General features: G+C 38.4%; 1 protein-coding gene across 3 annotated transcripts in view; it reads right to left on the bottom strand.

The window, feature by feature from the left end:
* Positions 1 to 313: 313 nt before the first annotated feature.
* The window catches only part of APAF1 (apoptotic peptidase activating factor 1), a 42,627-nt gene continuing 15,384 nt past the window's right edge, over positions 314 to 27,556 (bottom strand). For 2 of the 3 annotated variants that reach the window (XM_076335242.1, XM_076335250.1), the window contains 17 exons: positions 27,082 to 27,195; positions 26,311 to 26,489; positions 24,288 to 24,414; positions 22,047 to 22,172; positions 21,290 to 21,421; positions 19,235 to 19,360; positions 17,971 to 18,132; positions 17,532 to 17,660; positions 16,626 to 16,751; positions 15,925 to 16,044; positions 13,362 to 13,487; positions 12,868 to 12,993; positions 11,093 to 11,212; positions 10,634 to 10,759; positions 9,724 to 9,849; positions 9,144 to 9,290; positions 314 to 1,948 (listed from right to left, as the gene is read on the bottom strand). In XM_076335242.1, coding sequence (XP_076191357.1) covers positions 1,805 to 1,948; positions 9,144 to 9,290; positions 9,724 to 9,849; positions 10,634 to 10,759; positions 11,093 to 11,212; positions 12,868 to 12,993; positions 13,362 to 13,487; positions 15,925 to 16,044; positions 16,626 to 16,751; positions 17,532 to 17,660; positions 17,971 to 18,132; positions 19,235 to 19,360; positions 21,290 to 21,421; positions 22,047 to 22,172; positions 24,288 to 24,414; positions 26,311 to 26,489; positions 27,082 to 27,195 — 2,256 coding nt within the window. In that variant the 3' untranslated portion in view covers positions 314 to 1,804. Of the gene's footprint in view, positions 1,949 to 9,143; positions 9,291 to 9,723; positions 9,850 to 10,633; positions 10,760 to 11,092; positions 11,213 to 12,867; positions 12,994 to 13,361; positions 13,488 to 15,924; positions 16,045 to 16,625; positions 16,752 to 17,531; positions 17,661 to 17,970; positions 18,133 to 19,234; positions 19,361 to 21,289; positions 21,422 to 22,046; positions 22,173 to 24,287; positions 24,415 to 26,310; positions 26,490 to 27,081; positions 27,196 to 27,556 lie in introns of those variants that run through there. The other variant, XM_076335258.1, reaches the window with a different exon arrangement.

Here is a 27,556-nt window from a genome sequence, read left to right as displayed (position 1 = left end):
CTTCCTGCTCCTTGAATCTTCAGCTACTCAGGGAGGGTACCGATGAGGTCTGCACAAACTGGACAGTAGAAGCAACTCTGTCCTGAACATTGCAGGACATGTTCCAAGACTTCAGTTTCCCTTTGTTCACTTTTTCCTCCATCCTCATATTTAATGCTGTTGCTTACCTGTCAAAGTATTTTTGGTGTAGTTTGTAAAGCAGCATTATGTTTAGATTGAAAATAAAACCACAATAAAAGACAATAAAGGAGGCAGCACTCCCCCCCTCCCTCCTACCCTGTAAAACAAACCACTCAAGAATTCAAATTCATTTACAACTTTGGCCAATATTGCCTGGATTATCTTTATTGAATGCTGTACATACTTAGAATACAAAACATCACAGTTTTTTCTATTGATTTTCTTCTCTCTACATTTCTGCCAGCAGTACTGACCCGTATTCAATAGCACCTTAGAAATGGCGGAATTTCAAGTTAAAAAAGAGGAGAAACTGGTGATTGTCAAAAACAGGAAAATACTAAGAATGTATATCAAATCTTCTGAACTGCACACAAAAAAATACTAAAAGTGAGAATTTCATTATTCAGTATCAGTTGAGACACTTGCTAATGTACTTTTTACAATCAAGTACTTAGATGGAGTGTTCTACCGCCAACTACAAAAACATGAAAACCATGATATTAATGTTTGTGCAGTTGCTCATAGCAGTTGAGAGGCAATTTACTAGAACAAGACTTACTAGGTACCTAAGAAAAACTGTTATCTGATTATTCACAAAAGATATGTCAAGTATAATTAGTACAAAATGTCAAAAGTTCAACCTTATACTGAATCTATAAATATATTGTAAAAAAACCCCAAAAAAACAAACAGAAAATCACATATTACCAGGCAAGAGATCCCTGTGCATAGAATCCCATGTAAACAAAGCTGATGACAATAAAATGTCTCCATAGGATAAACTGAATGTTAATTCCAAAAGGAAAAATAACTAAAATTCACCCCTCCTTATAGTTTTCAATATATAGCTTTTAAACTATTTCCATTCTCAGTTTAGCTGGTTAGCTCTACTCATCCTTTGAAATGTGGCACAATCTCTTCCACTTCAATTGCAATATCCTTTCAGATCTTGCCTTGAGAAAACAAGACTCAAGATGTTCCCCTTCATAAGAATAGCTCATACGTGTCACAATGCACTTTATCTCCACAAGGTTAGAAGCATGAAGGTTCTTACCGTGAGCGGGACGCGCTGCTGCTGTAAACTAAACAGCTACTTGATTTGTTTTGAACGTCAAGCACCAAGATAGCTAGTTTCATTTTTCAAATTAACGATGTCCCTGACTCTTTCCATTCTGTACTAAATGAAAATCCTTGCATCGCAGTACAAAAAAAAATTTTTTTGCATCTTACACAGTTGAGTTCACGGCTAGAGAGCATTTAGCCATCAGCCTTAGCACAAAATACAATTTCAAAGTATTATATTCCTATTATTTCTTCACTGCTATTAATATTAATTTCAACTAATTTGAATAAATCTTAATATGATTTCCTTACAAAACTGGAAGCAACATACTTAAGATGCAAATCAAGACTTAAGGATTATAATAATGCTTATTAAAAACAAGATTAAATGCAAGTTCATTTGAAAAAACATGCATAAATGTACATAAATATACACGAAAACATCATGAATACAACAATGAAATATAATTCACAGCTTAATGAGTGTCAAACATTTAGCAAAATTTTGTTTCCAGCAGGAAAAAAAAAAAAAGAATTATCTTTGCAGTGTTCAGCACATTAATCACAACTTCTGTAATACATAAAGAATACCAAGATTATCAACAGTCACATACACTTTGAAATTAGGGGACACGTGTATTGACTTGAGGTTTGTTCCGTTTGTGTAGAAGGTTTGTAAGGATTCTCCAGTAGTTACATTCCACCACTATGAAAAAATAACAACACGCTTACGGTTAGTTGAAGGAAGCTTAGAATAAATTCTATAAACAGGCTTAGCATGGCAAGCCCAGTTGACTGCTTTCCCCAAAGAGGAAGAATTAAAAATAAAAATACAAGCAATCTTAAGTAGAAAAAGTTTAGGACCAGTTACTAGAGGTACAAGACTTCCAGATGAAAAGAAAATCTAAAAAGACTGAAGCTGTTCAATTTCAGGAAAGCATACAAAATAATAAAATTCAAGTACTGCCCCCTACCCCATCACAAAATGCAATCAATAGACATAAACTGTAACATGTCCTAAATTTAAAAGATTGTTTATTTTTATCTAACCAAATGAATACATGAAACACATTGCCAGTCAATATAATTGAAACTATAGCTGGATTAAGAAACTTAGGTGGACTCACAAGAGGATCAATCATGTACACAGTTGAAACCATTTGCAGTGTTGTTAGCAGGACAGACTTTTTTTCAGTGAGATTAGAATTTTTTTTTTTTAGAGAAACCTTCGACCATCAGTTTAGTCCATGACTGTAGACTGAAATCTCACATTTCTCAGAAAAACTGTAGACCAATGCAAAATTGAACCAAACGCAACCCAGCACAAAGCTGTTAATTGATTGTTCCAATAAGAAGTCTATCCTCTATTCTTGCAACATTGGAGTGCAGTAGCAGAATATCGAAACAGATTCAGCTTTCATCATCTATAAAAGCAAGTGGTATTACTATTTTTTAGCTTACTCATCTCATGAAATATGTAACATTATAGTTGTGTGCATAATACAGATTTGCAACTACACAACTATTATGTTCTGATTAAAAACACCTTTCCTAAAGTGTCTGTTATTTGATGGAGACCCAGGGGGGAAAAAAAAACAAAAAACCCACCCAGATCTTAACTAGCTCTTGAACCTTTGTTGGTGGATAAATGATCAGGTGCTGGGCCAGTGGGTAGCACTCACACAGCAAGTTCAACAGTACATAGATGGATGCACCTCATCTATGAATAAGATGACTCATTTGTTTAAAGGTATCTTCCATGTAACTCTACAATCCAACTCAGTCCAGTTTTTAGAGCTCCAAACTCCCAAAATGTTTTAGACTTTCACTGACTAGTATCCCTACAAAAAGGGTGCGTGTGTGCTTTCATAGACATCCATCTGTAGATCTTGAAAGAAAAGTAAAAATACAATACTTTGAGAAGACACGGTGATTGAATCTGGTCCCAATGACTGGAAAAAGGCAAATGCCATACCCATTTTCACAAAGGACAAACAAGATGCTGGGAACTACAGGCCAGTAATCTTCACTCCAGTGTCTGGGATTATTATGGAACAAGTTTTCTGGAAGCCGTTTCAAGTCATGTGAAGGACAAGAAGGTGATCATGAACAACTAGCACAGATTTATCAAAGGTAAATGACGCTGAACCACCCAATTGACTTCTACTGACAATAATGGCGGCTCTGCAAACAGCATGGCAAGAGCGGTGGATGTGATTAACCTTGACTTTAGCCAAGCCTTCAACATGGTCTCCCAGCGGCACAAAGGAACTGCCAGTAAGACAGCATCATCGAGGGCCCAACTTAAATGCCTCTATGCAAACGCACATAGCATGGGGAATAAACAAGAGGAGTTATAGATGTGCGCACACCTGCAGGGCTACGCCCTTACTGGCATCACGGAGTTGTGGTGGGATGGCTCCTATGACTGGAGTGTTGGGATGGAGGGATACAGGCTCTTTAGGAAGGACAGGCAGGGGAGACGAGGAGGGGGTGTTGCCCTCTATGTCAATGACCAGCTGGAGTGCATGGAGCTCTGCTGGGGATGGATGAGGAGCCGACCGAGAGCTTATGGGTCAGGATTAAAGGGAAGGCAGGGACAGGTGACATTATGGTGGGGGTCTGCTACAGGCCACCTGACCAGGAAGACCAAGCGGATGAGGCCCTCTGTAGACAGATAGGAGCAGCCTCACGCTCACAAGCCCTGGTCCTCATGGGGGACTTCAACCACCCCAATATCTGTTGGAGGGACAACACAACAGGGCACAAGCAATCCGGGAGGTTCCTGGAATGCGTCGGTGATAACTTCCTTCTCCAAGTGGTAGAGGAGCCAACGAGGAGAGGTGCTATGCTGGACCTTGTTCTCACCAACAAGGAGGGGCTGCTGGGGAATGTGAAGCTCAAGGGCAGCCTGGGCTGCAGGGACCACGAAATGGTGGAGTTCAAGATCCTGAGGGCACCGAGGAGGGCGCACAGCAAGCTCACTACCCTGGACTTCAGGAGAGCAGACTTTGGCCTCTTCAGGGATCTGCTTGGCAGAGTGCCGTGGGACAAAGCCCTGGAGGGAAGAAGGGCCCAAGAAAGCTGGGTAATATTCAAGGATCACCTCCTTCAAGCTCAGGAGCGATGCATCCCAGCAAAGAGGAAGTCAGGCAAAAACGCCAGGAGGCCTGCATGAATGAACAAGGAGCTCCTGGACAAACTCAAACACAAAAAGGAAGCCTACAGAGGGTGGAAGCAAGGACAGGTAGCCTGGGAGGAATACAGAGCAATTGTCCGAGCAGCCAGGGATCAGGTTAGGAAAGCTAAAACCCTGATAGAATTAAATCTGGCCAGGGACGTCAAGGGCAACAAGAGAAGATTCTATAGGTACGTCAGGGATAAAAGGAAGATGAGGGAAAATGTGGGCCCTCTCTGGAACGAAACGGGAGACCTGGTTACCCAGGACACGGAGAATGCGGAGGTACTCAATGACTTTTTTGCCTCGGTCTTCACCGGCAAGTGCTCGAGCCTCACCGCCCAAGCCACAGAAGGCAAAGGTGGGGACTGGGAGAATGAAGAGCCACCCACTGTGGGAGAACATCAGGTTCGAGACCATCTAAGGCACCTGAAGGTGCACAAGTCCATGGGACCCGATGAGATCCATCCGCGGGTCCTGAAGGAACTGGCAGATGAAGTTGCTAAGCCACTATCCATCGTATTTGAGATGTCGTGGCAGTCCGGTGAAGTTCCCACTGACTGGAAAAGGGGAAACATAACCCCCATTTTTAAAAAGGGAAAAAAGGAAGACCCGTGGAACTACAGGCCAGTCAGTCTCACCTCTGTGCCTGGGAAGATCATGGAACAGATCCTCCTGGAAGCTATGCTAAGGCACATGGAGGACAGCGAGGTGATTCGAGACAGCCAGCATGGCTTCACCAAGGGCAAGTCCTGCCTGACCAACCTAGTGGCCTTCTATGATGGAGTGACTACATCAGCGGACATGGGAAGGGCTACCGATGTCATCTATCTGGACCTCTGTAAGGCCTTTGACACGGTTCCCCCACAGCATCCTTCTCTCTAAACTGGAGAGGTATGGGTTTGATGGGTGGACTGTCCGGTGGGTGAGGAATTGGTTAGATGGTCGCACCCAGAGGGTAGTGGTCAATGGCTCAATGTCCAGATGGAGACTGGTGACGAGTGGCGTCCCACAGGGGTCCGTATTGGGACCGGTACTGTTTAATATCTTCATCAATGACATAGACAGAGGGATCGAGTGCACCCTCAGCAAGTTTGCAGATGACACCAAGCTGAGTGGTGCGGTCGACACACCAGAGGGACAGGATGCCATCCAGAGGGACCCGGACAAGCTCGAGAAGTGGGCCTGTGTGAACCTCATGAGGTTCAACAAGGCCAAGGGCAAGGTCCTACACCTGGGTCGGGGCAACCCCCGGTATCAATACAGGCTGGAGGATGAAGGGATTGAGAGCAGCCCTGCCAAGGAGGACTTGGGGTACTGGTGGATGAAAAGCTGGACATGAGCCAGCAACGTGCGCTCACAGCCCAGAAGGCCAATCGTATCCTGGGCTGCATCAAAAGAAGCGTGGCCAGCAGGTCGAGGGAGGCGATTCTGCCCCTCTACTCTGCCCTGGTGAGACCCCACCTGGAGTACTGCGTCCAGCTCTGGAGCCCTCAGCATAAGAAAGACACAGACCTGTTGGAGCAGGTCCAGAAGAGGGCCACGAAAATGATCAGGGGGGTGGAACACCTCTCCTATGGAGAAAGCCTGAGAGAGTTGGGGTTGTTCAGCCTAGAGAAGAGAAGGCCTTGGGGAGACCTTATTGCAGCCTCTCAGTACTTAAAGGGGGCTTATAGAAATGATGGTGGCAAACTTTTTAGCAGGGCCTGTTGTGACAGGACAAGGGGGAATGGCTTTAAACTAAAGGTTTTTTGGGGGTTCATTAGAGGCAGGTCCTGCTTGACCAACCTGATATCCTTCTATGACCAGGTGACCCGCCTAGTGGATAAGGGAAAGGCTGTGGATGTGGTCTACCTGGACTTCAGCAAGGCCTTTGACACTGTCTCCCACAGCATTCTCCTAGAGAAGCTGGCGGCTCACGGCTTAGACAGGTGGACTCTGCGCTGGGTAAAAAACTGGATGGACAGCCGGGCCCAGAGAGTTGTGGTGAATGGAGTCAAATCCAGTTGGCGGCCGGTCACGAGCGGTGTTCCCCAGGGCTCAGTTTTGGGGCCGGTCTTGTTCAATATCTTTGTCGATGATCTGGATGAGGGGATTGAGTGCTCCCTCAGTAAGTTTGCAGATGACACCAAGTTGGGTGGGAGTGTTGATCTGCTCGAGGGTAGGAAGGCTCTGCAGAGGGACCTGGACAGGCTGGATCGATGGGCCGAGGCCAACTGTATGAGGTTCAACAAGGCCAAGTGCCGGGTCCTGCATTTCGGCCACAACAACCCCATGCAGCGCTACAGGCTTGGGGAAGAGTGGCTGGAAAGCTGCCTGTCGGAAAAGGACCTGGGGGTGTTGGTTGACAGCCGGCTGAACATGAGCCGGCAGTGCGCCCAGGTGGCCAAGAAGGCCAATGGCATCCTGGCCTGTATCAGAAATAGTGTGGCCAGCAGGAGGAGGGAAGTGATCGTGCCCCTGTACTCGGCCCTGGTGAGGCCGCACCTCGAATACTGTGTTCAGTTTTGGGCCCCTCACTACAAGAAGGACATCGAGGTGCTGGAGCGTGTCCAGAGAAGGGCAACGAGGCTGGTGAGGGGTCTGGAGAACAAGTCTTATGAGGAGCGGCTGAGGGAACTGGGGTTGTTTAGCCTGCAGAAAAGGAGGCTCAGGGGAGACCTCATCGCTCTCTACAACTACCTGAAAGGAGGCTGTAGCGAGGTGGGTGTCGGTCTCTTCTCCCAAGTAACTAGTGATAGGACGAGAGGAAATGGCCTCAAGTTGCACCAGGGGAAGTTTAGGTTGGACGTGAGGAAAAACTTCTTTACTGCAAGAGTGGTTAAACATTATTCTATGAACAGGCTGCCCAGGGAAGTGGTTGAGTCACCATCCCTGGAAGTATTTAAAAGATGTGTAGATGTGGCGCTTAAGGACATGGTTTAGTGGGCATGGTGGTGTGGGTTGACGGTTGGACTCGATGATCTTAGAGGTCTCTTCCAACCTTAATGATTCTATGATTCTAAAGTGGGGTAGATATAGACTAGATATAAGGAAGAATTTTTTTTATGCTGAGGGTGGTGAAACACTGGCACAGGTTGCCCAGAGAGGTGGTGGATGCCCCATCCCTGGAAACATTCAAGGTCAGGTTGGACGGGGCTCTGAGCAACCTGATCTAGTTGAAGATGTCCCTGCCCACGGCAGGGGGGTTGGACTAGATGGCCTTTAGAGGTCCCTTCCAACCCAAACTATTCTATGATTCTATAGTGTCCCTATCGTCAAACTGGAGAGATAAAGACTGGATGGGTGGAATACAAGTTGGGCGATGAACTGGGTGGACTGCTAGATTCAAAAAGTAGTAGTCAGCAGTTCAGTCACTGTGTGTTGAGCCCCATCCTAGTACAAGAAAGCCACTAACAAACTAGAGCAAGTCCAGCACATGGTCATTGAGACGGCTGGATACCTAGAACAGGTGTCATAGAAGAGAGACAGAGTACTGAATTTGTTTAGCCTGAAGAGAAGGCGGCTAACTGCTGTCTTCAACTACCAAAAAGAGGGTTACAGATAACAGACTCTCCTCTCAGGGCCCAGAGGCACCCCTGTTGGGGTGGAGGACAAAATTTGATGGGGCAAGGCCCTAAGCAACTTTACCTAACTCTGCAAACTGCTTCTAGCAAGGGGCTGGACTAGATGAGTTCCAGAAGTCCCTAACATCCTAAACCATTCTATGACTCTAAGCAGCATCACAACACCATACTGCGCAACCACAAGACAAAATGGGAAGGAAGCTAGAAACAGGATGCATGTCTTGTTCTTTAATGTGAAATAAACATCAGAAAATATTTTCAATGCTAAATTACACAATTCAACGGTCTTTGTTAAATGGTTACTAACTGACTTCAAAGAATTAGTCTGGTAGCATGGTCAACAGCTAAACACTGACCAACAATCAACTAACCTCCAGCACTCTGCGAGATGAGAACTCCACAACCTGTCATTTCACATACACACACAGTTTCTACTAACAGGTATTAGCTATCGCATGGGGGGGGGGGGGGTGGAAAACAAACCCAAAAAACCAAACCTCATGAGAAATTTACAATTATGAAGAACTAATTCACAGACTGAAAGAAGGACCACCTCTTCTCCTTGCCATGCCCACTAGATGTCTGAACCAATGAAAGACTGATGAAAAGACCGATTCCCTCAGTTTCAACATGCCCTCTTCCAAAGATTACTTATAGAAAGTGTTTCAAGGCAGAAAATTATCACTTGAAATTCCTTCTGAATTTCTATTTATGAAAAAATTTAAAACTCAGTATCTTTGAGAAAAAAAAAAAAAAAGCCTGACATAGACCATTTTTCTGCTCATCATAAAGAACACAATTGCTGCTGAAATTGAGTGGATATTAAGGCAGACAAAAATTACTGGGACCTTTAATATTAAAGATGTTAATGAAGGATGTTGCTAATAAACATCTGAAGCTAATAGAAATGGAATATATGGAGTTCGAAAACAAACTCCAAGTCTGAAGTCTAAATTCTTAAGAGACCTTTTCAGGGAGCTTTCAGATTTGAGAAGAAAAGTAGTGAAAAGTGCTAGACAGTCATGAAAATGGAGCAGCTTTGCGTTAAGTAAAAACGTTTCAGGTTTCTTTGAATTAGTCTGCATTTTCCTCTAAATGGCAATACTCTGATAATTCTAATTAGGTATGTTAGGATATTTTATTATTTCAAGCCTTACCTTAAGATAGCCTCCAGATGACACAAGCATTTTACTGTCAGGAGAAAATGAGAGGTCTGTTACCCAACCACCATGCGTTGGTTCTCCTTCGTCTACAGTAACTGGGGAGCAGGAGTGAAGTAATGCACCTGTTAAAATGTGCCAAATCTAAAAGAGAGAGAAGATTATGTATATAAGTAAACTTAATGGGGAAAAAAACTCTCCAGTAAGGAAAGCTGAAATGTATTTTTCTATATTAGAGAAAAAAAAACCTTGTAAATAAGCATTCTACTTGAAGTGACAGAATGATCCAAAAAATGAATTCTCCTCTTAGAACTGTATCATATATGGAGGATTTAATCACACGTGCAATTCACAGTAGAATTGTTAGTAAATCATGTGAATCAGTTCCTCAGCATTCACAGAGCATAAATCTATCAATATGGTTACAAACTGTCTCGTGGCAAACTTTGCTATTTTCAACTCCCCAACGTTAACCACAATGCTAGTGAATTAGACATGCAGAACCAAACTATGAGAACTCTTCTGTCTGTGAACTATCAATTGAATTATAAAATAAACAGCAAGGTTAAAGCAGTACCCTTATTTCTCCTTTGTCATCTCCAGTGGCCAATAATTTGTTATTAGGAGAGAAAGTACAGCACCGCACACAGGCTTCATGACCTTTCAGCTCATGAAGAACAGATGAACTTTCAAAGCTCCATATCTAAATGGAAAACATTACAGTAGAGTGAAAAAGGTAAGTTAAAAAACAATTATGACTTCTTTCTAAAAAGGCATTAGTATTCAAAAGTACATAAGACTTTTTGTACATATGCATATGTGTGCGTGTTTATGTATGTATTACACTGTAGTCTGTTTTTATTATCTGAATCACACAAGAATGCATTTGCTACAAATTACTGAACTGACTGCGAGTGTATTTTTTTCCTTGGAATATACTCTTTAATGAAACTGATTCATTTACAAGAAAGTTTAAAGCTGTTCATAGAAAAAGGATTCATCAATCAATTTAAAGCTGTATTTTAAAAATCTAATGGGACACTTTAAAAATCTGATGGGACAGCCCCAGAATACTAAACAGTTCACTTCTTTTTGCACCTTGCTTCTGACCAGGAATACCAGAAACTATGGACAGCACTTTCACTGGAAGTTCCACAAATTTTTCTTAACTTAGGTTTCCAAATTAAGAATATTAGGCTATTAACAAATCAATACAGAGAACTAAACAAAGTGTTCTGCACAAACTTGTGCATTAAACATGCATTTTATTTGTACAGAAGCCACCAGGACAGCCTCAAATTATATTCAAGATTAATTGTGAATGACTGTAACAGCTTTAGAAACATGTTCACAGATATGGGAAATTTAATACTAGAAATACAACAGGATACCTTAAATAAACACTAGTTACCTCATAATAAAAAAATATAGCATAATTTCAGGACAAATAAGATACCATTTTTATCTTTGTACAGAAAGTTACCAACCTTTGCAGTTTTGTCAGCAGAAGTAGATGAAAATTTACTACCATCAGGTGAAACAGCACAGGAAAGGACAGCACCTCCATGGCAAGCAAAATCTTTTTCTGTGTTTCCAGTAGTGATATTCCAAACCTACCAAATATACAGGAAAAACGGGTTACTTTTGTAACACCGTAAAAAGGTTAAAAACCCTGCGTCTTACACAACAATATGTAGGAGATAAAAACTCAGCTACATGGTTCTAATACGGCCAACATTTTGCTATACTTACTGGTATAGTTAAAATACAACAAGAGTGTAAATCTTACAAGAAAAAAATGCAAAATTGTGTCTTAAAAGTCAGCTTACGCTTTAGGATCATTTCAATAAAATGTATGTCAACACAAAGTGCAGGAAATACCAAATGTTAGAAGAGACAGTAAAATGTATTTTATGCAATTTGTCAATACACGGCCTTTTATTTACCTTAACGGTTCCATCAAATGACCAAGAAAGAAGTTTTGAATTTTCCAGAAGTCTAAAATCCTTGATTGCTTCCTTGTGCCCTCTTAGAAACACACATTCGCTCAACTGCCAATTCCATACCTAATCATAAACATGAAATACTTTTTAAAAAAAATTGTAATGGCAAACAGTCACAGGAATAATAAAAAGTTCTTATGGCGGTGGCAACTAATTAAAAGGTTAGATATTGAAGATATCCATAGTAGAGATGCTGAAGATTGAGGATGCCGTAGTATTTAATAGTCAGCCTGTGAGAGAGTTCCCTATAATACACACATAATCTGATTTTCAAAGTGAATTTGATGCTTAAAACTCACTGGTAATTTAAAAAGAAAAAGCAAAACAATAATTTTCTATGCACCCCAGAGGTTTTGGGTTTTAAACCTTTGATTATTGCAAGAAACAGACTTCCGTCATCTGGCAGACCTCCTATTTTCCATACTTAAATTAACTTTTTTTGTATTTTTAAAGTGTATTTTTAATGAAATGCCATTTTGGTTTGCATTTTTATCACAAAATGATACTTTTATTTTTAATTCAACTATTCACTGAAAACTGAAGAAATGTAATTTTATTTTACAGAAGCTATTAAGCATCAATTTAAATGACAATGATTTAATAGTTTTCAAATTAATAGTTTTTCTGCTTCAGAGAAAGAACAGAAAGCAGGGGTGTTCAGATGACAATCCTGGAGGCTTAACTGAGGCACTGTCCACTACAGGGAGCTGAGGACCCAGAAGAATAACTAAGCACATTACACCTGAAAGAAGGATCCAAAAGCCGATAAACCGGCGAGCTGCCTGTACTGCTTAACTGACCACAGTGATGGCACTCAAGCTAGCTTCAGATCCACAAGTTCAATGCAGAGTTAGAGCAAAACAAACACCAAAGTGGGATGCAGCATAGGTTACATGTATATCAGCAAGTAGGTAGAACACTGAAGTTGGAACAGATTTGGTGGGCAAAACAGTGCTGAGGACCAGCACCCACATGTGCTTTGGAGGTTTTACTTCAAACCAGCTCAGGTTTGGTTGTGTGAACTGAATGCTTATTAGTAGCTGGAGCATAGTTAAGGAATCCTGTCAGCATGCCTGCAACTGCTCTGCAGTGCAAACTAAAGCACAGTAAGCATAAATGACCAGGACATTCACTTCAAAAGTGCATCCCTGAGGTGAGCTAAAATGCTAATACAGAGACACCAGAATGCTCCTCGGGAGCCAATCTACCTTGCTGAGAGGCAGAGCTTATTAATTTGAGACTACATTAGTGCAGCCATTCTATTTCTAGCTATTATCTGTATCCAGCACTGTACTGGACTAGGTGGACGCACCAGTCCGCTCAGAGACAGGTCTTTTTGCCTCATTCCTTCAGACAGTGTAAGCAAGCCCACTGACAGACCTACCACATATAGCCAGTTCTGGGTCGCATCCCAAACCCTTCACTTACACAATCAGAACTGTTGAGTTATCTTGTTTGAAAATTAATGTTCCTTTCACTCATCTTAAAGGAGTTGGTGCCTTTCTATCATCCACAGCATTAAAAACAGAAATTGTGTAATATTCATTATCACATAAGGTACAAATAGAGGCTACAGTTTCTACAGTCCCTTGCCCCAAGATGGAGCAATACAGAATACAGTAGTCATTTACTGAGTTCACATTATCTATAGTATAAAAGGTCTTTTAAAATAAATTGTAAGTAAGTTACAACATAATCTTTTTAAGTATCTTCCAAACCTGTATAACTGAATCATGAGCACTTGAAATGAGAGTCTGACAATCAGAGGTAAATCGACAATGCTGCACGGATGTCCTGTAAGCCTCCCGGGACTTCAGAACTTTCCCATCCAACAACTGTAATACCTTTACAATGAAGAATGCAATAATTATATTTTTTTTTACATACTTGAGGAAAAGGAGGAAAAGAACATGCAAATCCTTTTTTAAATAACACAAGATTGTAAATACATGATTCTCATCAGTCAATGGATTGGAACAACCAAAAATTCATATTAGCTTAGTCCTTGGTAAAACGAAATTCAGAGCTACGTTATTAGCATTACCTTTAAATTATTGTCATTTAGGCATCACTCACAAATGTAAAAACCTTAACGTACAACATTGAAGAATATTATTGTACAAAGTCATTCAAATGACATTTCTTTAAAAAGAAAAAGCACCAAGAAGAGTTTTTTCCTACTATTTTAAAAATCAAATCTAGGATTTAATACCTTTATTGTTCCACTTTCCTGTCCAAAAGCTGCAAATTTAAGATCTTCACTTAAGCAACAGCAGGAAATGGGGGATTCCTGAGCTGCTGTCTGCATATTAACATTGTCTGTATTTCCATTGATAAGCTGCAAGATAGGAAGTTAATTATTACAAGATTTTTAAATTTAAACTTAAATAAACTACAATACAGAGCTAAGAATGCTAAAGAGAACGGTGTACCAGTTTCAAACTTTGCATTATAAGGATCAGTTACTTTCATAAACCACTTGCTTTGAAGGTCAGTGTAGCTATCTTCAAAGAATGCACTCTGAACAGAACAACTTTGCAGAAGGAAACATATCTCAATATTAGAAGTTGGACTTTGAAGTTTGTCTGACTGTAGAAAACAGTAACTCAAAATGCTACTCCAAAATTTCAAAAGCCATTTAGTAAGCTCCACACTCAAATTTACCTTGCCAGCCAGATTCTACAGCTCATGCCAAATGGAGCATAAAATACTTCAAATGCATCCTGTAAGCATGACTTTAAACTTATTAGCACACACAATACACCGAATCTCAACTCAGTATCGCCCCAAAAATCAATTCCCCGGGTGGGGGGGGGATCTTTAGAATACAATGGTTTACAAAGTTTAAGTTTAGAAAGCTACCAGTGTGAAGTGTTTAAAAATGAGCATGCTACACATCAAAAGGTGACTAGGACCCCAATTCCGAGAGATTACAAATTACAAAGGGTAAAACATCATGGTTGCAAGAAAAACTACTTTTAGAGATGTGATAGCAGAGATAGACTGTTAAATTACAGTACACATGCTTAACTGTCTTTTCAGTCAATTTCTCTTCTTGCGCGACAGAAAAATCTTTTCTGTTTCTACAATGGAGTCTTCTCTCATGACTGCACCTTTACAGGATGTCAGAATATTGTATTTAGGGCAGAAAATCTAAGCACCATCCTTCTCTAGGAAATGGTTCAAGTAAAGTTACAATAGAAACATACTAAATCACAAATAAATAGATCAGGTCTACTAATTCAAATGAGAGCCAGACTACACCATTACATAGTAGTCGCTACAGATTTTACAAAAAGTAGTGATTATCCTAAACTGCTCCCCACACATAAAATAGGCATAACTCCATTCGCTGTGGTTTCTCCCATCTCTTCACTAAAACAGATGCAGCTTCTCTTTTCTCACATATTATTTGTTCACATAAATTTTAGTTTCAGCTTTGACCACTTTCTGTTGTCTCAAAGTCTGAAATCTTTTTATTGCCAAGGCCCCACTGGAGACACCTATTTCCACATCTATATTCCCCACTATTCAATTATCATCACCATTCCACTTAAGGTTTTTTTAATAGGATTTTTAGGTAGAATAAGGATGGGCTAATTTGTTGAGAAGACAGACAAATAACCAGGAAGAGACAAACACGAAGTACCGGGCAAACAAGAAGAAAAGTTTCTGCAAAGGAAGCTCTCATTCTAGTAGCAGCCTAGGAAAAGCTGAGCATCTCTTAGGACCAGAAGTAAAGGCAATGGTCATGCTGATTAGCCAGGATTACATAGCCTACATGTTTGCCTTCAGCCAAATTAGGAGAAAGGACATGACTCTACACAAAAAGATTATCTGCACAGTGTCCCTTAGCGCAGGGCAGCAGAATCTATTCCAACACTCACCTACCTATACATCCAGCAATAAGAATTCATTGCTTTCACAGTCCAGAACAAAGGTTCATTCCTGTTGAGATGCTGCTTTAGGCTAAACATCTGAAATAGCTACCTCATGGCCAAAGATATGGCGTTGCCCATTTTGTGGGTTAACACGCAATCGTTTTGTGTAAGCAGCATTCTGCAACAAATATGAAAGTGCTTCCGCTTTTAAACAGTTACAATCAAGTAGAAGCATAATCTGAATGAACTGTATTGCCTTCACTTCAAAGAAAATCCTACCAACTGACTTTATTTGATGTACTAAAGAATCATGATAAAAAAACGATAGCATGGAATGGAAAAATGTATTTTGGATGTTGGTGTACTTACTACTTGGTGGAGCAGTCCACAGTAATAAGAGTGTATTCACTACTAATATTTTCTTTAGGACATAAAAGATGCTTTCCTAAGGCTATAGGCAGACCTGGGCTCACACCTTTAATTCCCCAAATTTGAGATGATTCCTTCAGCTATTACACAGTAGTTCTGATGCATTACGTACATGTGCTGTGGAACACCCAGTCTATATGTGCTGCACACATTACACGTTGCTGTGCACAGCTAAGCCGCTTGGAGGGCCCACAGCCTCCCCAGTAGTGAAAAGAGTTTTGTTCCTCTGCATCCAGCTTCACTTTTGACATCAGTGTGGAGATCTCCCCTCAAACTTCATTTTTTGCTTACTAAACTAGGCAGAGTTTCTAGATATAAAAGTGTTATCATACATTAAGAGTCACCTGCTACAGGTTCAACTGTTGAAAGCCATGAACAAGCAGTTCTTTCAGTGCTTCCTCCGTTTCCTACTGAGATTTGCAGGTAACATTCAAATGTACTAACGTATTCAGAAATACAGCTTACTTGTAAATGCTTCTGATTGTAAATTGCTAAAATCATCACTTCACCATTGTGAAATACAACATCCAGTTCACTTTTTAGCACAGCATCAGAAGACTTGCACACCTTCTTTGTTTCCCAAATCTGTTAAAGAACATAGTATTTCATTAGTTTTATTAAAGGACAAGATATAAAACTTGCTGAGTAAGAGTACCTGTAAACCAAAGTCTCGCAAACTTGCAAGTAACACTGATTTTTTAAAATCAGTGAAAATTATGCTTGTGCTATTTTTATTTACTCAGGGAGGCTGTGCAATTACATGCAGATATATCTAACAATGAAAGTAATATCAAGTCTGCTAGGATCCTCAAAAAACTTCACAATTCCTGATTCAGATAAAATCTAAAACAAAATAGAAGGTTACAATTACTCTTGAACAGCCACTGGACTTAAAAAAGTCATATAGATAAACAGTATATTTAGATATACAGTAAACAAAGTAAAAAAGCCAGCTCATTTTACTGTATATCTAAATAACTTTATAATTTTATAAAAAATATTTAAATTTATATTGGCTATAAACACACATAAATACTAAATATATATCATATATAATATAAACATTATATATTATATAATTTTATAATAAACAATTCCTTAAATGAATAATTTGATAATACATATATAAATTCACATTTTTTCAAAAAAGAAAGATGTCATCTTACGCGTATTGTCTGGTCATCAGATGATGTCAGAAATAAAGATCCATCTGGCGAAAATGCCACACAGTGAACCCAGCTCATGTGTCCCCTGCAATATGCTACTTTTGATAAAGATTTAATATTCCATAACTACAACAAAAATATGAAAGAAGAACTCAAATGGATTTAGATTGCATTTACAGGGAAAATAGTGCAAAACAAGTAGTATACTTAATTACTATTTCTTCTAGTATTTTCTTACTTCTCACTCTGAAATCAGATGTAACAAGAATTGTGCCTGCTTATCACATTTTGATGGTCAGGGAAATTGAATCAGCAGCCTCTTTGACTGCTATAATTTTAAAAGATGAGGGGGAAAGAAAAAAGAAAAAACACACTCACAGTATATATATTAAAAAAACCATACAAGTTCAACTGACCATGTAGATTGCAAAACCAAAAAAACCCCCCAAACAACAAAAAAAAACTCAGCCCCAAAACTGATACTTGTACAGGCTTACTCTAGCTGTGCTAGTCCCAAAGTCATTCCAGCTGTTTTACTCCTTTTTAGTGAGTTGCCATGTTCTGTAGCAGCATATAGGAGAGGGGGTTTTGTTTGAGTTAGGCAATGGGAAGGCCTATACTCCTGAGTGACAACAGTAACTTTAAAGAAATTTAGGAGCCTAGTCTTTTTATATAAACGTGAGTTCTGTTGTCCAAAATGAACATATATCTTTAAAACGTTGTTTCCCAATTGATGTTTTACACTTCAGAAGCAAGCAAAGATTAAAAAGAATGAAGCACATTGAAAGCCTGCTAAAATAGCTACATTTGTTTTACCTCTGCATACAAGAACCTATTAAGACAAATGTAACATTTTATATTACAAGTAGTCTTCCCTGGTATACTGTAGCAAAGACAATCACTTACCTCAACAGAACAGTGAGACAAAGCAACTGCTACTAACTCATCACCAGGACAGAAGTCACAGTATTGGATTGTACTGTGATGACTTACAATGACTTGCGTTAACAAATCACACGTTTTAACATCAAAAAGCTGTGAACACATAATTACAACAGTTAGGACCCAGTTTGTATGACTTCACTATAGACAAATAGCTTATATGGTCAACAGTGTATCTTCTTGAATTTAGAAGGTATTTCTCTCAGTCAACAAGTTTGTTGCCCACATATTTTTACTTTACACACGCTTGAAACCATGCACCTTATATCTGAAACATCTTAATGACCTAGAATTTTATCTTTAATCATAATTTCTATCTAGATGATCTTTAAGGTCCCTTGCAACCCAAAACATTCTATGATTCTATACTACTTCAAGAAAATTATTAAAGTGAGGTACTTACCAAAAGCTTATTTTTGGCTACTACCAAAATCATGTCACCATTTCTGGACCAAGAGCAACATTTTACTAAAACCTCCACATCATCTGGTTGGTCATCTGCATTTTTGAAGAAATCTTTTATCTCGATACTTTTCAGTTCATTTGCTGAGCATGCTTCCCAAAGCTGCAAGAAAAAGTAAAGGAAACACACGAAACTTCTTTTTACTGATGTGGATACAGAATACAGCAGGGGAGAGCTAACTCCTAATCACTTCTAGGGAAGAAGGGAGGCAGGGGTAGAATACAAAAAAGCCTTTGCTACTTTCCCTGGTCAAGAAATAGCATTAGACTATTCACAAGCCCAGACAGCTTAGAACAAAACAAAAAACAAAACAAAACCAAAGAAAAAAAGACCCCCAAACAAAAAAAAAAACCAACAAAAAAAGAGGATTACACTGTAGCAGAACCCTCTCCCTGGGTTTTTTCCCCTCATCATTCCAACTACAAGACTGTCTCCTAACAAAAGAATAAAAACAAAAATATTATCTGCTCTGCAACTCTATTAAAAGTCACCCACCATGAGAAATCTGGTATACATCTAACTTTGCACCCTAATTTTATCGAGGCACCTGCCAAAAGTCTACTGAATATTTCTGTTCCCTCCACCACAATTTTACTTCTGAATGACAACAGCTACAGCGACCCTTCTTTCCTGATTTAGCAACTCTACAGAAAGATAACTGTTTTAAGAATTGCAATTCTGAAATAGCATAGTTCTGTTGCAACCAAAGGCAATAAAAAGAATACTTACATTCTGAGGAAAAGCAAAACATAAACCTCTCAATTCTCTTCTAGTGCATACATGAAAAATGGCACATAGAAATTCTTTTAACTTTTATGTCTACTGATACTCATTTTCAGAGATGACAGAACTTTCAATTAATTTAATAATTTATTACTTCTTTTTTAAAAAAAAAGTTTCACCTACCCCAAGTTTTCTTAAAGTACATTACGGAAAGAAAAAAAAAGATGATAAGTAAAGGATTCAAAATGAGGCTAGCTAGGATTTATTTACAACTACAGGCACCCAACTTTTTTTCCCCTGGTAGTGGACAAGCCATTTCAAAACCTTGCATTAAAAATGGGACCAATAATGAACTGCTTCAGGATTTAATTCATTAAAGCTGACCATGCAGACAAAAAGTTTTCTTATACATATTTTGCGTTTTATTAAAAAAAAAATCCATCATCAAAACAAACAGTTGATTTAAAAATACGCTGTGTACCTTTACTGTTCCATCTGTTGAGCAGCTAGCAACATATTCATCATTTGGTGAAAATCTACAGTGATTGACGGAATTTACATGACCCATCATCGTATTTCTACAATACTTTTTGTTCAAATCCCAAAGCTGCATTAGAAATAAACATATAAAAATAATAACATTCACGAATTATTCAAAGACAAATTGTTCATGTTCTTCTCAAAATCATGCACTGGCAACCAAAACCTCAATTTTTTTTTTCTTAGTTTTACCCCCATGCTCATGGACTTGATGCTATGCCCTGGGCTACCCCACAATTTACCTCCATCTGCTAACGTGCATGAAAACCATTAACATCAGAATTACATAGAACTAGTGAAACTTTCTGTACAGTGCAGACAAGGCCCTTGAACAGCATAAAGTTACTGAAAGTTTCCTCAGACTGAGGAAGAAGCTTCCTCTTGTCTCTCTCCCTTTCAACTTCGAAGTCCAGAATTATGTAGCTTACACATAATAACAAAAATGAAATCTCTCAGGTTAGTCGTGGACGTTCTGAATATCATCCTTGCCACATCACTACTAACAAAGTTCAAAGAACGTTCCATATGTTTTTTTGTTTAGGGCTCCTCCTCTCCACCCCTCTCACACTGTTTTCCAAGCCTATAGCCCACAATTCCTTTCTCCATTTCCAAATTTCTTCCCTTTCTCCTACATAAAAAAAACAAAACAAAAAAACCCCCCAAAAAACCCCCACATTTGACTGTTCAAGTGAGAGCTCAAAACAAGAACAGTCACTTCTATGGTGTTCTCTGAAAAAAAATCAGGCCCTTTTGATTATTGTGCATACTTCAGTTCTGTTATTCATTACTCAAGAAAGTGTCAAACTGTCTAAAATCTTAACCATATTTACAGTATAAAAATTGTCATTTTAAACAAGTCCCTTCTAAATCTATCTGTTCCAAGGTGTCAGTCTCAGACGGCAAATGTATCTCCTGAGACATCTTCTTTCCACCTTGATGTCAGATCGTAACTGTATTTTACCTCCAGTTTACACAAACAAGCTCTTGCAAGAACTCTTCAGATGAGGCTTCACATTATAATTAAAATACCTCACATCCTGCTAGCTGCAGCTGGAAGAGAGAGTTGTCCCCCCCACTAACAATCTCACTCCTGCTGTCTACTCCCAACAGTTCTCTTGCACTGGAACTGGGCAATGGAGCCACTACAGGGAACTAAACGAGCAGAAAACCAATCCCACCAAAAAGAGGTTTTTGCTGAGTTGGCTCCTTGAACCATACCACTGCAGAGTAAGATCAGCACATGCACTGCAACAAAGGCAAGAATATACAGCCAGGGCAGTAGGACCATCATCTTCAGTGCCAGTTAACTATATGATTTGCTTAGTTGTACTGTGAAATTGCACTCTTATTTGCCACAGTCTAGGTCTTACTTGATTCTTCCGTTTTCCCCCTTTCCTCAGATGCAGACTTCAGTTGCCCGGTTTCTGCTCTTCCTGTGTATACATACTGCCTCCCAATCTGAACAGTGCCAGCTGGTTAACCTGACAAACCTCTTGCTTTGATTACTGTCATTTTGTTGGCTTCTACCTTCATTTCTTTACTATGCCCAATCAATTTAATCAAAAAATGTACCTGCTACACTTCCATAATGCTTTTTTTTCCCCCCAATCTTTCAGCATCCAGTTTTTTTACATTATTAATGTTTTCAATCCTAAATTTCTGCCTTCATTTTTCTTATGCTGTTTGTAATCAGGTATTTCACTCCCATACTCTCCCATTCCCATCCCACACTTTAAAAGTCTTGCCAAAGCCCTCACCTTCATGCCCTACCAACAGAGGACTTGCCCATTCTCCTTCGCTGAACATAAACACTCCTGTTCTGCCTTGTTGAAATCAGTTTACAGAGCTGTAGTCAGTACTCTTAATCTGTCGCCATCTCTCTTCTACCACGCCCATTAAAAAAACCTTAATTTATAGTGTTTAAATGTATTTGTACATCAATGATTATCTTGTTATGATAAGCAGCATGAGAATAGTCTCAACCTTTTCCACTTACTTTGATGAAAGTGTCATTTGAGCAGGTAGCTAAGAGATACTGACCACTTCTGTTACTGAACTGGCAGCAATTGACCTGCTCCGAGTGTTCTTCATATACACACCTACACTGGCCTGTTCTTGAATTCCAGATCTAGACAGAATTGAAGGATGAAAAAGACTTTTAAATATATTTAAAGTACTTCATTTAAAAAAATCTGTAAACTATGCTGAAATACAGATAAAGCCCTAAAAGCCCTATTAAGAATTTAGTAACACCTCAAAAATGTTTTGAAGATAAAGGGAAAGCATATATATTTACAATTAGAAACAAGAAGTTATGGGGGAAAGGTCATAATTCAGATTAGCATCTGATAAATACTGGAATCTCACATAGGTTTTGCTACAATACTGAGGAATTAAAAATTCCAAATAATTCACATGTAACAAAAAAAAAACAGGAAAAAAAAATTATGGATACATTCATCTCATGTTATGGATAGGATAGGACTCACACATTATGTTCTACTTAAAAAGAATCATCTGATAATACAAATAAGGTAAGAGACAATTCTGTAAGTATGATGTTAACATTAAGCACCTTTTACGTTATGTAACAAGTGGGGCTTTTCTGTTTGTTAAGTAGTGAATTATCCATATAAGATTTAAGGCAGTTAAAAAAAACCTTTAGTCTTAAGAATCTGCTCTGCCCGAGTTGGTTAAAACTTAAATTAGAATTATTAATTTGAAAAAAAATTGCCTGCTCTCCATTTCCTTACCTTCACTTTTTTATCAGCTGAACAAGTTGCTACAAATTCACCATCTGCAGAGAAAGTGCAACAAAGTATTTCATCATCATGGGCACTTATCTCCACGAGTCTCTCTCCACTTTCTGCTTTAAACACCTAAAACAATAAACAATAAAATCTTAGAACTCGCATACAATTTTAAAACACAAATATAAGTTTGTTTTCTTTCAAACTGCTCTCTCTATATAAGCTCTTCATAAAATTGGTTTACTTTTGAAAGCATTTATAATTTCAGGTAAATTAACATAATAATTATAAAAATATTTAATTTGAGCTTCAATTTTGTAAAGATGATAGAAATTGTTAGGGAGAGAAATAGTGGAAACTGATTTTAAAAAAGATTTCTGTATGCAATGTGTGTTTCGTTAATGACTTTTCCCACCCTCACTCTTTAAGCCTCAATCCATGTCCTTTCTCAGTATTTTTTATAGTAATTGCAAAACACTGTATCTATTAACAAAATCTCAACTATTCATACAACTACACATTCCAGGTTTGGGTTTTTTTTTAATATATAGATATGATATCCTTCTGTGGAAAGTAAGAATTTCAGCAGCAATTGACAATTTGGGGAACAAACAAGAAAATAGTAGTAGTGAAAAGTCATACAGGATGACAAAAGTCTCAGTCTTGAGCTAGTCATAGGCAATAAAAGGAGAGTTGGGCAAAAGTGCCACATGTGAAACAATTTCCCAAAATTCTGGGATTTAACTTTACGGGGGGAGGGCGGAGGGGGAGGAGCCGGGGGCAGAAATCAGGTCTCCCTTTCCTCCTTAGGTTACATATTCTTCATTATTAAAACAAATCACAAGGTGTTCTTTACAGCAGCGTTCAGGATACTACAATTGTGAAGTCCCCGTTTTTTCCTTCACTTTTTCATTGAATGGGAATATCAATGACAATGAAATAGCTGGTATTTGTTCAAATAAGAACATAAATACTGAAGTAACAGGAAATCTACATTTACAGTAAATACTGCAGAGTATCTGTTCCTAATCTAGCAATCATTGTTTTTTTTATTTTACAGAACCAGTAGAAGTAGCCTTGAAAACTGAAAAGCTTAGGCCACTATTAGAATAAACATGAATAAGTTCAAAGTTAAACAATGAAAAAAATATTATTGCTAATTTTCCTATTACTTCTTCAACAAAAGTTTAGTTTAAATGCAACTGCAATCCACAGATCTTACTTTTTTGGGGTGGAAAATGAAGAGGAAAAATAAGCAATCTGCAGTCTCAATAATGAGGCCATTAAGTACAGAAGCCCAGCACAGTAACTTCAGCACAGCGTAAAAGGAGTACATCCACCAGGCATCTCCTTAAGTGGATGCCATGATCATAATATTGTAGAAGCCAGCAAATAAAATAAATAAATAAAAACACAATAACAACACATTAAGTAGCCAAATGAACAGCAACTAAGCACCACTAATATTATTACTTTAGTACTCAACTTATCAAGCATCCAAAACAATACCAAAGGCTTGCAGAAAAGTTGTTCTTTTCCCTTACCTTTGGCTGTCTGGAATATGGATACTTTACCAGGTTACTGGCTGGCTGATTGCTAGTTTTCTTGAGAGCTGGCTGGCTCCCCTCCAGGCAGACTGCTGGCAAATTTATATTAGTCACTTTCCTCTCTGTCTCCCCTAATCCACTTCCTAAGCACTTTGGGCCCATTTCCAATCTAATACTGTCCTCAACTTCAGGGGTTCATTTTTCTCCCCAGATTTATTTCTTTTGCATAAGACAATTTACTAATTAAGCACCAAAAGTAGCATAATGTCCATTACCATCCCATGGAAATAGTAAAGCTATAACTAAAATGTTTTACTGTTTCTCAGTTCTGTAGAAGGTCTACTGTGACTGGAAATAACATTTTTGCAAGCAAGTATTAAATATGCTGGGGTACATTACTTAGGCTGTGAGCTTTTCCATATCATCAAAAGGCATCTCACATTCATGTATTACACCGGTGAGGGTATAAACCCTAAAATCACACAGTTTAGCTTTTGAACTAGAAGATAATACTTACTATTCTAAACATGCAACTTGATGTTTGCGTGATAATACATCCTTCTAAATCATTTGTCTCCAATATGTTCTAGATCCCTAATATCTCCATATAACAGCAAAAGAAAAGCAACAGGACTATTAACAAATGTTATGAAAACAGTACACAGCATCTCTTTTCACTCATGCGTAGGTATCTTACCTGAAGCGTTTTATCAGCTCCACACGATGCTATTCTTTGTCTATCCTTAGAAAAGCAGGCATGGTAAACTGCGTCTCTATGTGGACGAACAACCAGACGGTAGAGGTTTTTCAAGGATTTTTTATTTCTACAGGGTAAGACAGTTGATTTTAGATGAGTAGCATTTCCTAGTGCCTTCTTATTATTCAAAATCCTCTATAAAAGATAACACTTTTTCACACATCTTGAGCAGCAAGCTTTATAACAAGCCAACCAACCAACCCACTATACCTCACCTCAGCCTTTACACTGAAGTAGTAAGGGAAACACAAATTCCAACATTCACTTTGAGATTTTTTCGCCCTCCAATATTACAGCTTAGAGATCAAGAAAGATAATATGTGCATGAGAAATTAACGTGATACTTCATGGGCAAGGCTGTTGCACTGCAAGACGCAGCCCTCCTCATGACATTTTTATGATCTGATACGCGCTATTTCCAAATACGAATTTCTTCCTGAGAATTCTTGTTCTCCTGCAGGCTCCTTTTCAAGCTTACTCAAAAACATTTGTAAATTTATTTAGATCTTAGTAACTTTACTTAATTTTTCCACAGCAATGACTCAACTCTTATCACTAGATATTTAAATAAAATCTATGACTATCACTGCATTTCAATCAGAGATTAAGTACAGAATCTAACACCTTAGATGACTCTTGCCTCACTTTAACAAAAACTTAGAATTAGTAGCAATCATAATCATCCTGTTTAGCCAGATCTTAATACAGAAAGCTGTCACTGTAATAAGATGATTTTTGGTGATGAATAGATTGTTACAAGATCAATTTTTTTCTAGAATCAAAATGAATCAATGTACTTCAAATTTTTATCATTAGCAGTTTCAATCTTCAGGCTTAGCATTTAAATAATGGGTAAAACATCTCAAACAAAGCAGCTACGCTTTTGCAGTGAAAAATTGCTTTCATTCTAAATACTGACTCATCTAAGCTAACATTAGGGTTTTTTTGCATATTTTAAGTAAGCTAAAATTGCTGGTCAAGAGAGCAGTGTATTCACCTACATATCCTACAAACCGTTTTTAGAACCTTGCCCTAGGATGGGAGACAAAAACATCTGTGTCTGTTCCGTTGATTTCAGTCGTGTTCTTCAGCATAAGTCTCCCACATCCAAGGTGAAAGTCCTGAACTACCGGAAGATTGACTATTCTGAATTGTGCAACTTCCAAGCGTTTTTGTTAGAATTCTGTTAGCTATGCAAAATGAAATAACCAAATATTCAAAGAGAAGACCTGAATTCAAGTATGCCTGGATTAACCTGCCTGTTTATTACCATAACTACCTGACATAGAGTGATTCTGGTTTTTAACTACCAAGTACTGCAGAACAGAAACATCAAACAGAAGAATCTAACAGAGACAGTTACATGGTCAGATGACTACTGGACTACACTGGAGAAATGTTTAGATATGTATACGTTTTCCTTAAACAACTTCCAAAAATATGAAAACCGCAACAAATTATTTAAATAGGAGAAATTTCAAGATTGGGTAGAGATCACAAAGCCTTTTAGGATTTCCCATCTCGCTACTTTCAAAAACTTTGCAACTTAACACAAATGCTCTCCTTTTTGAAGCGTACATTTTACTAGAAAACCTAAAAACATACTGTAACATACCCAATATTTGCACTAGAATTCTAACTTCTTTTTTTAAAAAAAGTATTTAGAGAAGTTTCAAAGTATCTTATTTTAATCTTTGTATAGTTATTTAAAAGGAATAGTCGTGTACAGAGGTAAATATATTCCTCTATTTATTTCTATGTAATTATTACTAATTTGTGGCCTTACATATCCAGAGTTCCCCTCCTCCCACAAGTTCTTGAAAATTATTTCACTTTCTTTCCCCAGAAAAAACAGAGCAGTTCTTAAACAGGTCCTTATATCAGACATACATTGTATTGTACATTAAATTATTTTCTTAGATCAAGGGATCAGCCTATCAGCAGATGGACTGCAGCTACTTACATCCATTCCAAATAAAATGCTCCTGTTTCTCTTTGAGCATGTAGCTTGGCTTGTTGATACACCTCTGATGTCTCTGGTTGGCAAAGACCCAGCTGTATAATGTCAGGAAATGGTTGCCGTCCAAGAAGGTGCCCATTTAAAGACAGAAATTCCTGGAAGTTCTCACGTACTGTGCCATTCTATGTACAGAGCAGATAATATTTGATAAGAAATAAATCCACTTTTTATGTTAAGTGCCCTTTGCTTTTTAAAATTTCTATACAGCTAACATTCTTACAGAAACACTTAGTTCTATTTTGCTATTTAGTTCTATTAGCAAGTACATACGATAGCCTGAAATATTTCATTATCCTATTCAGAAAAGCATATTATCCTTAATTTTCAAATAAAGGATACTGGCAACAGTGATTTACTTAATAAGCAGTCAGTGTAGAATATCAGAAAGACTATTCCAAGCGGCCAACAAAATTCTACTCCTCCTCAAAAGCAGAGTACCATAGGTACCCACCATTAGTTATTGTTGTTCACCTCAGTTAATTGAGTTCCATGGTCAATTACTTGGGCACACACTGAAGTTACAACTAAAACTGAAACTGAAAACTAAGTTTTCTTCATTTTTCTCTTCTTCAAGTTAAACTTAGTACTGTTTTTATGTTTCAGTTTTCTAAGCTTTCTACATATCTCTCATATATGCATACATCCAACAAAATGCAATTAAACATGGAAAAATATATTTGGAACGGACTGATCGTTTACCTTTTAGTATCATACCTTTTGATCCAGGATTGAACTATATTCTACATATTCATGAATCAGATGAGCAGGCCCTACCAATTCTGTTTTAGCTTTAATCCAATCTAGAGAAAACATAAGATCATGGAGTTCCTACAAGAAATACAAATTTAAGTTCAGAGCATGAGTTCCACAACAGAGTCTACTTAAGGGGAAAAAGAAAAGCACAGGAAATACATTAGGTGTTTAATATGCTTCGGTACAATTGTCTCCAGTTAAAAACTTAGGCAATTTCCTGCTTCCTGCATCTTACTCGATCAGGTATGAAAATTCTGGGTATAGAAGGCTAAGCTTGTTGTTTTAATGCAAAGGACTGCTCTTTGATACAGCTAGTCAGAGAAGGGATGGGGGTACAAAGCAAATCTTGACTTTTGTAGCACACAAGACCTGGTTTAAGATATAATTCTGAAAAAGCTTCTTCTAGTCCAGTCTGGCAAAGATCACTCTGCTAATA

The sequence above is a fragment of the Aptenodytes patagonicus genome, chromosome 1 (assembly GCF_965638725.1).
Source record: "Aptenodytes patagonicus chromosome 1, bAptPat1.pri.cur, whole genome shotgun sequence".
NCBI lineage: Eukaryota > Metazoa > Chordata > Aves > Sphenisciformes > Spheniscidae > Aptenodytes > Aptenodytes patagonicus.
This window is presented reverse-complemented; position numbering and strand designations above follow the sequence as displayed.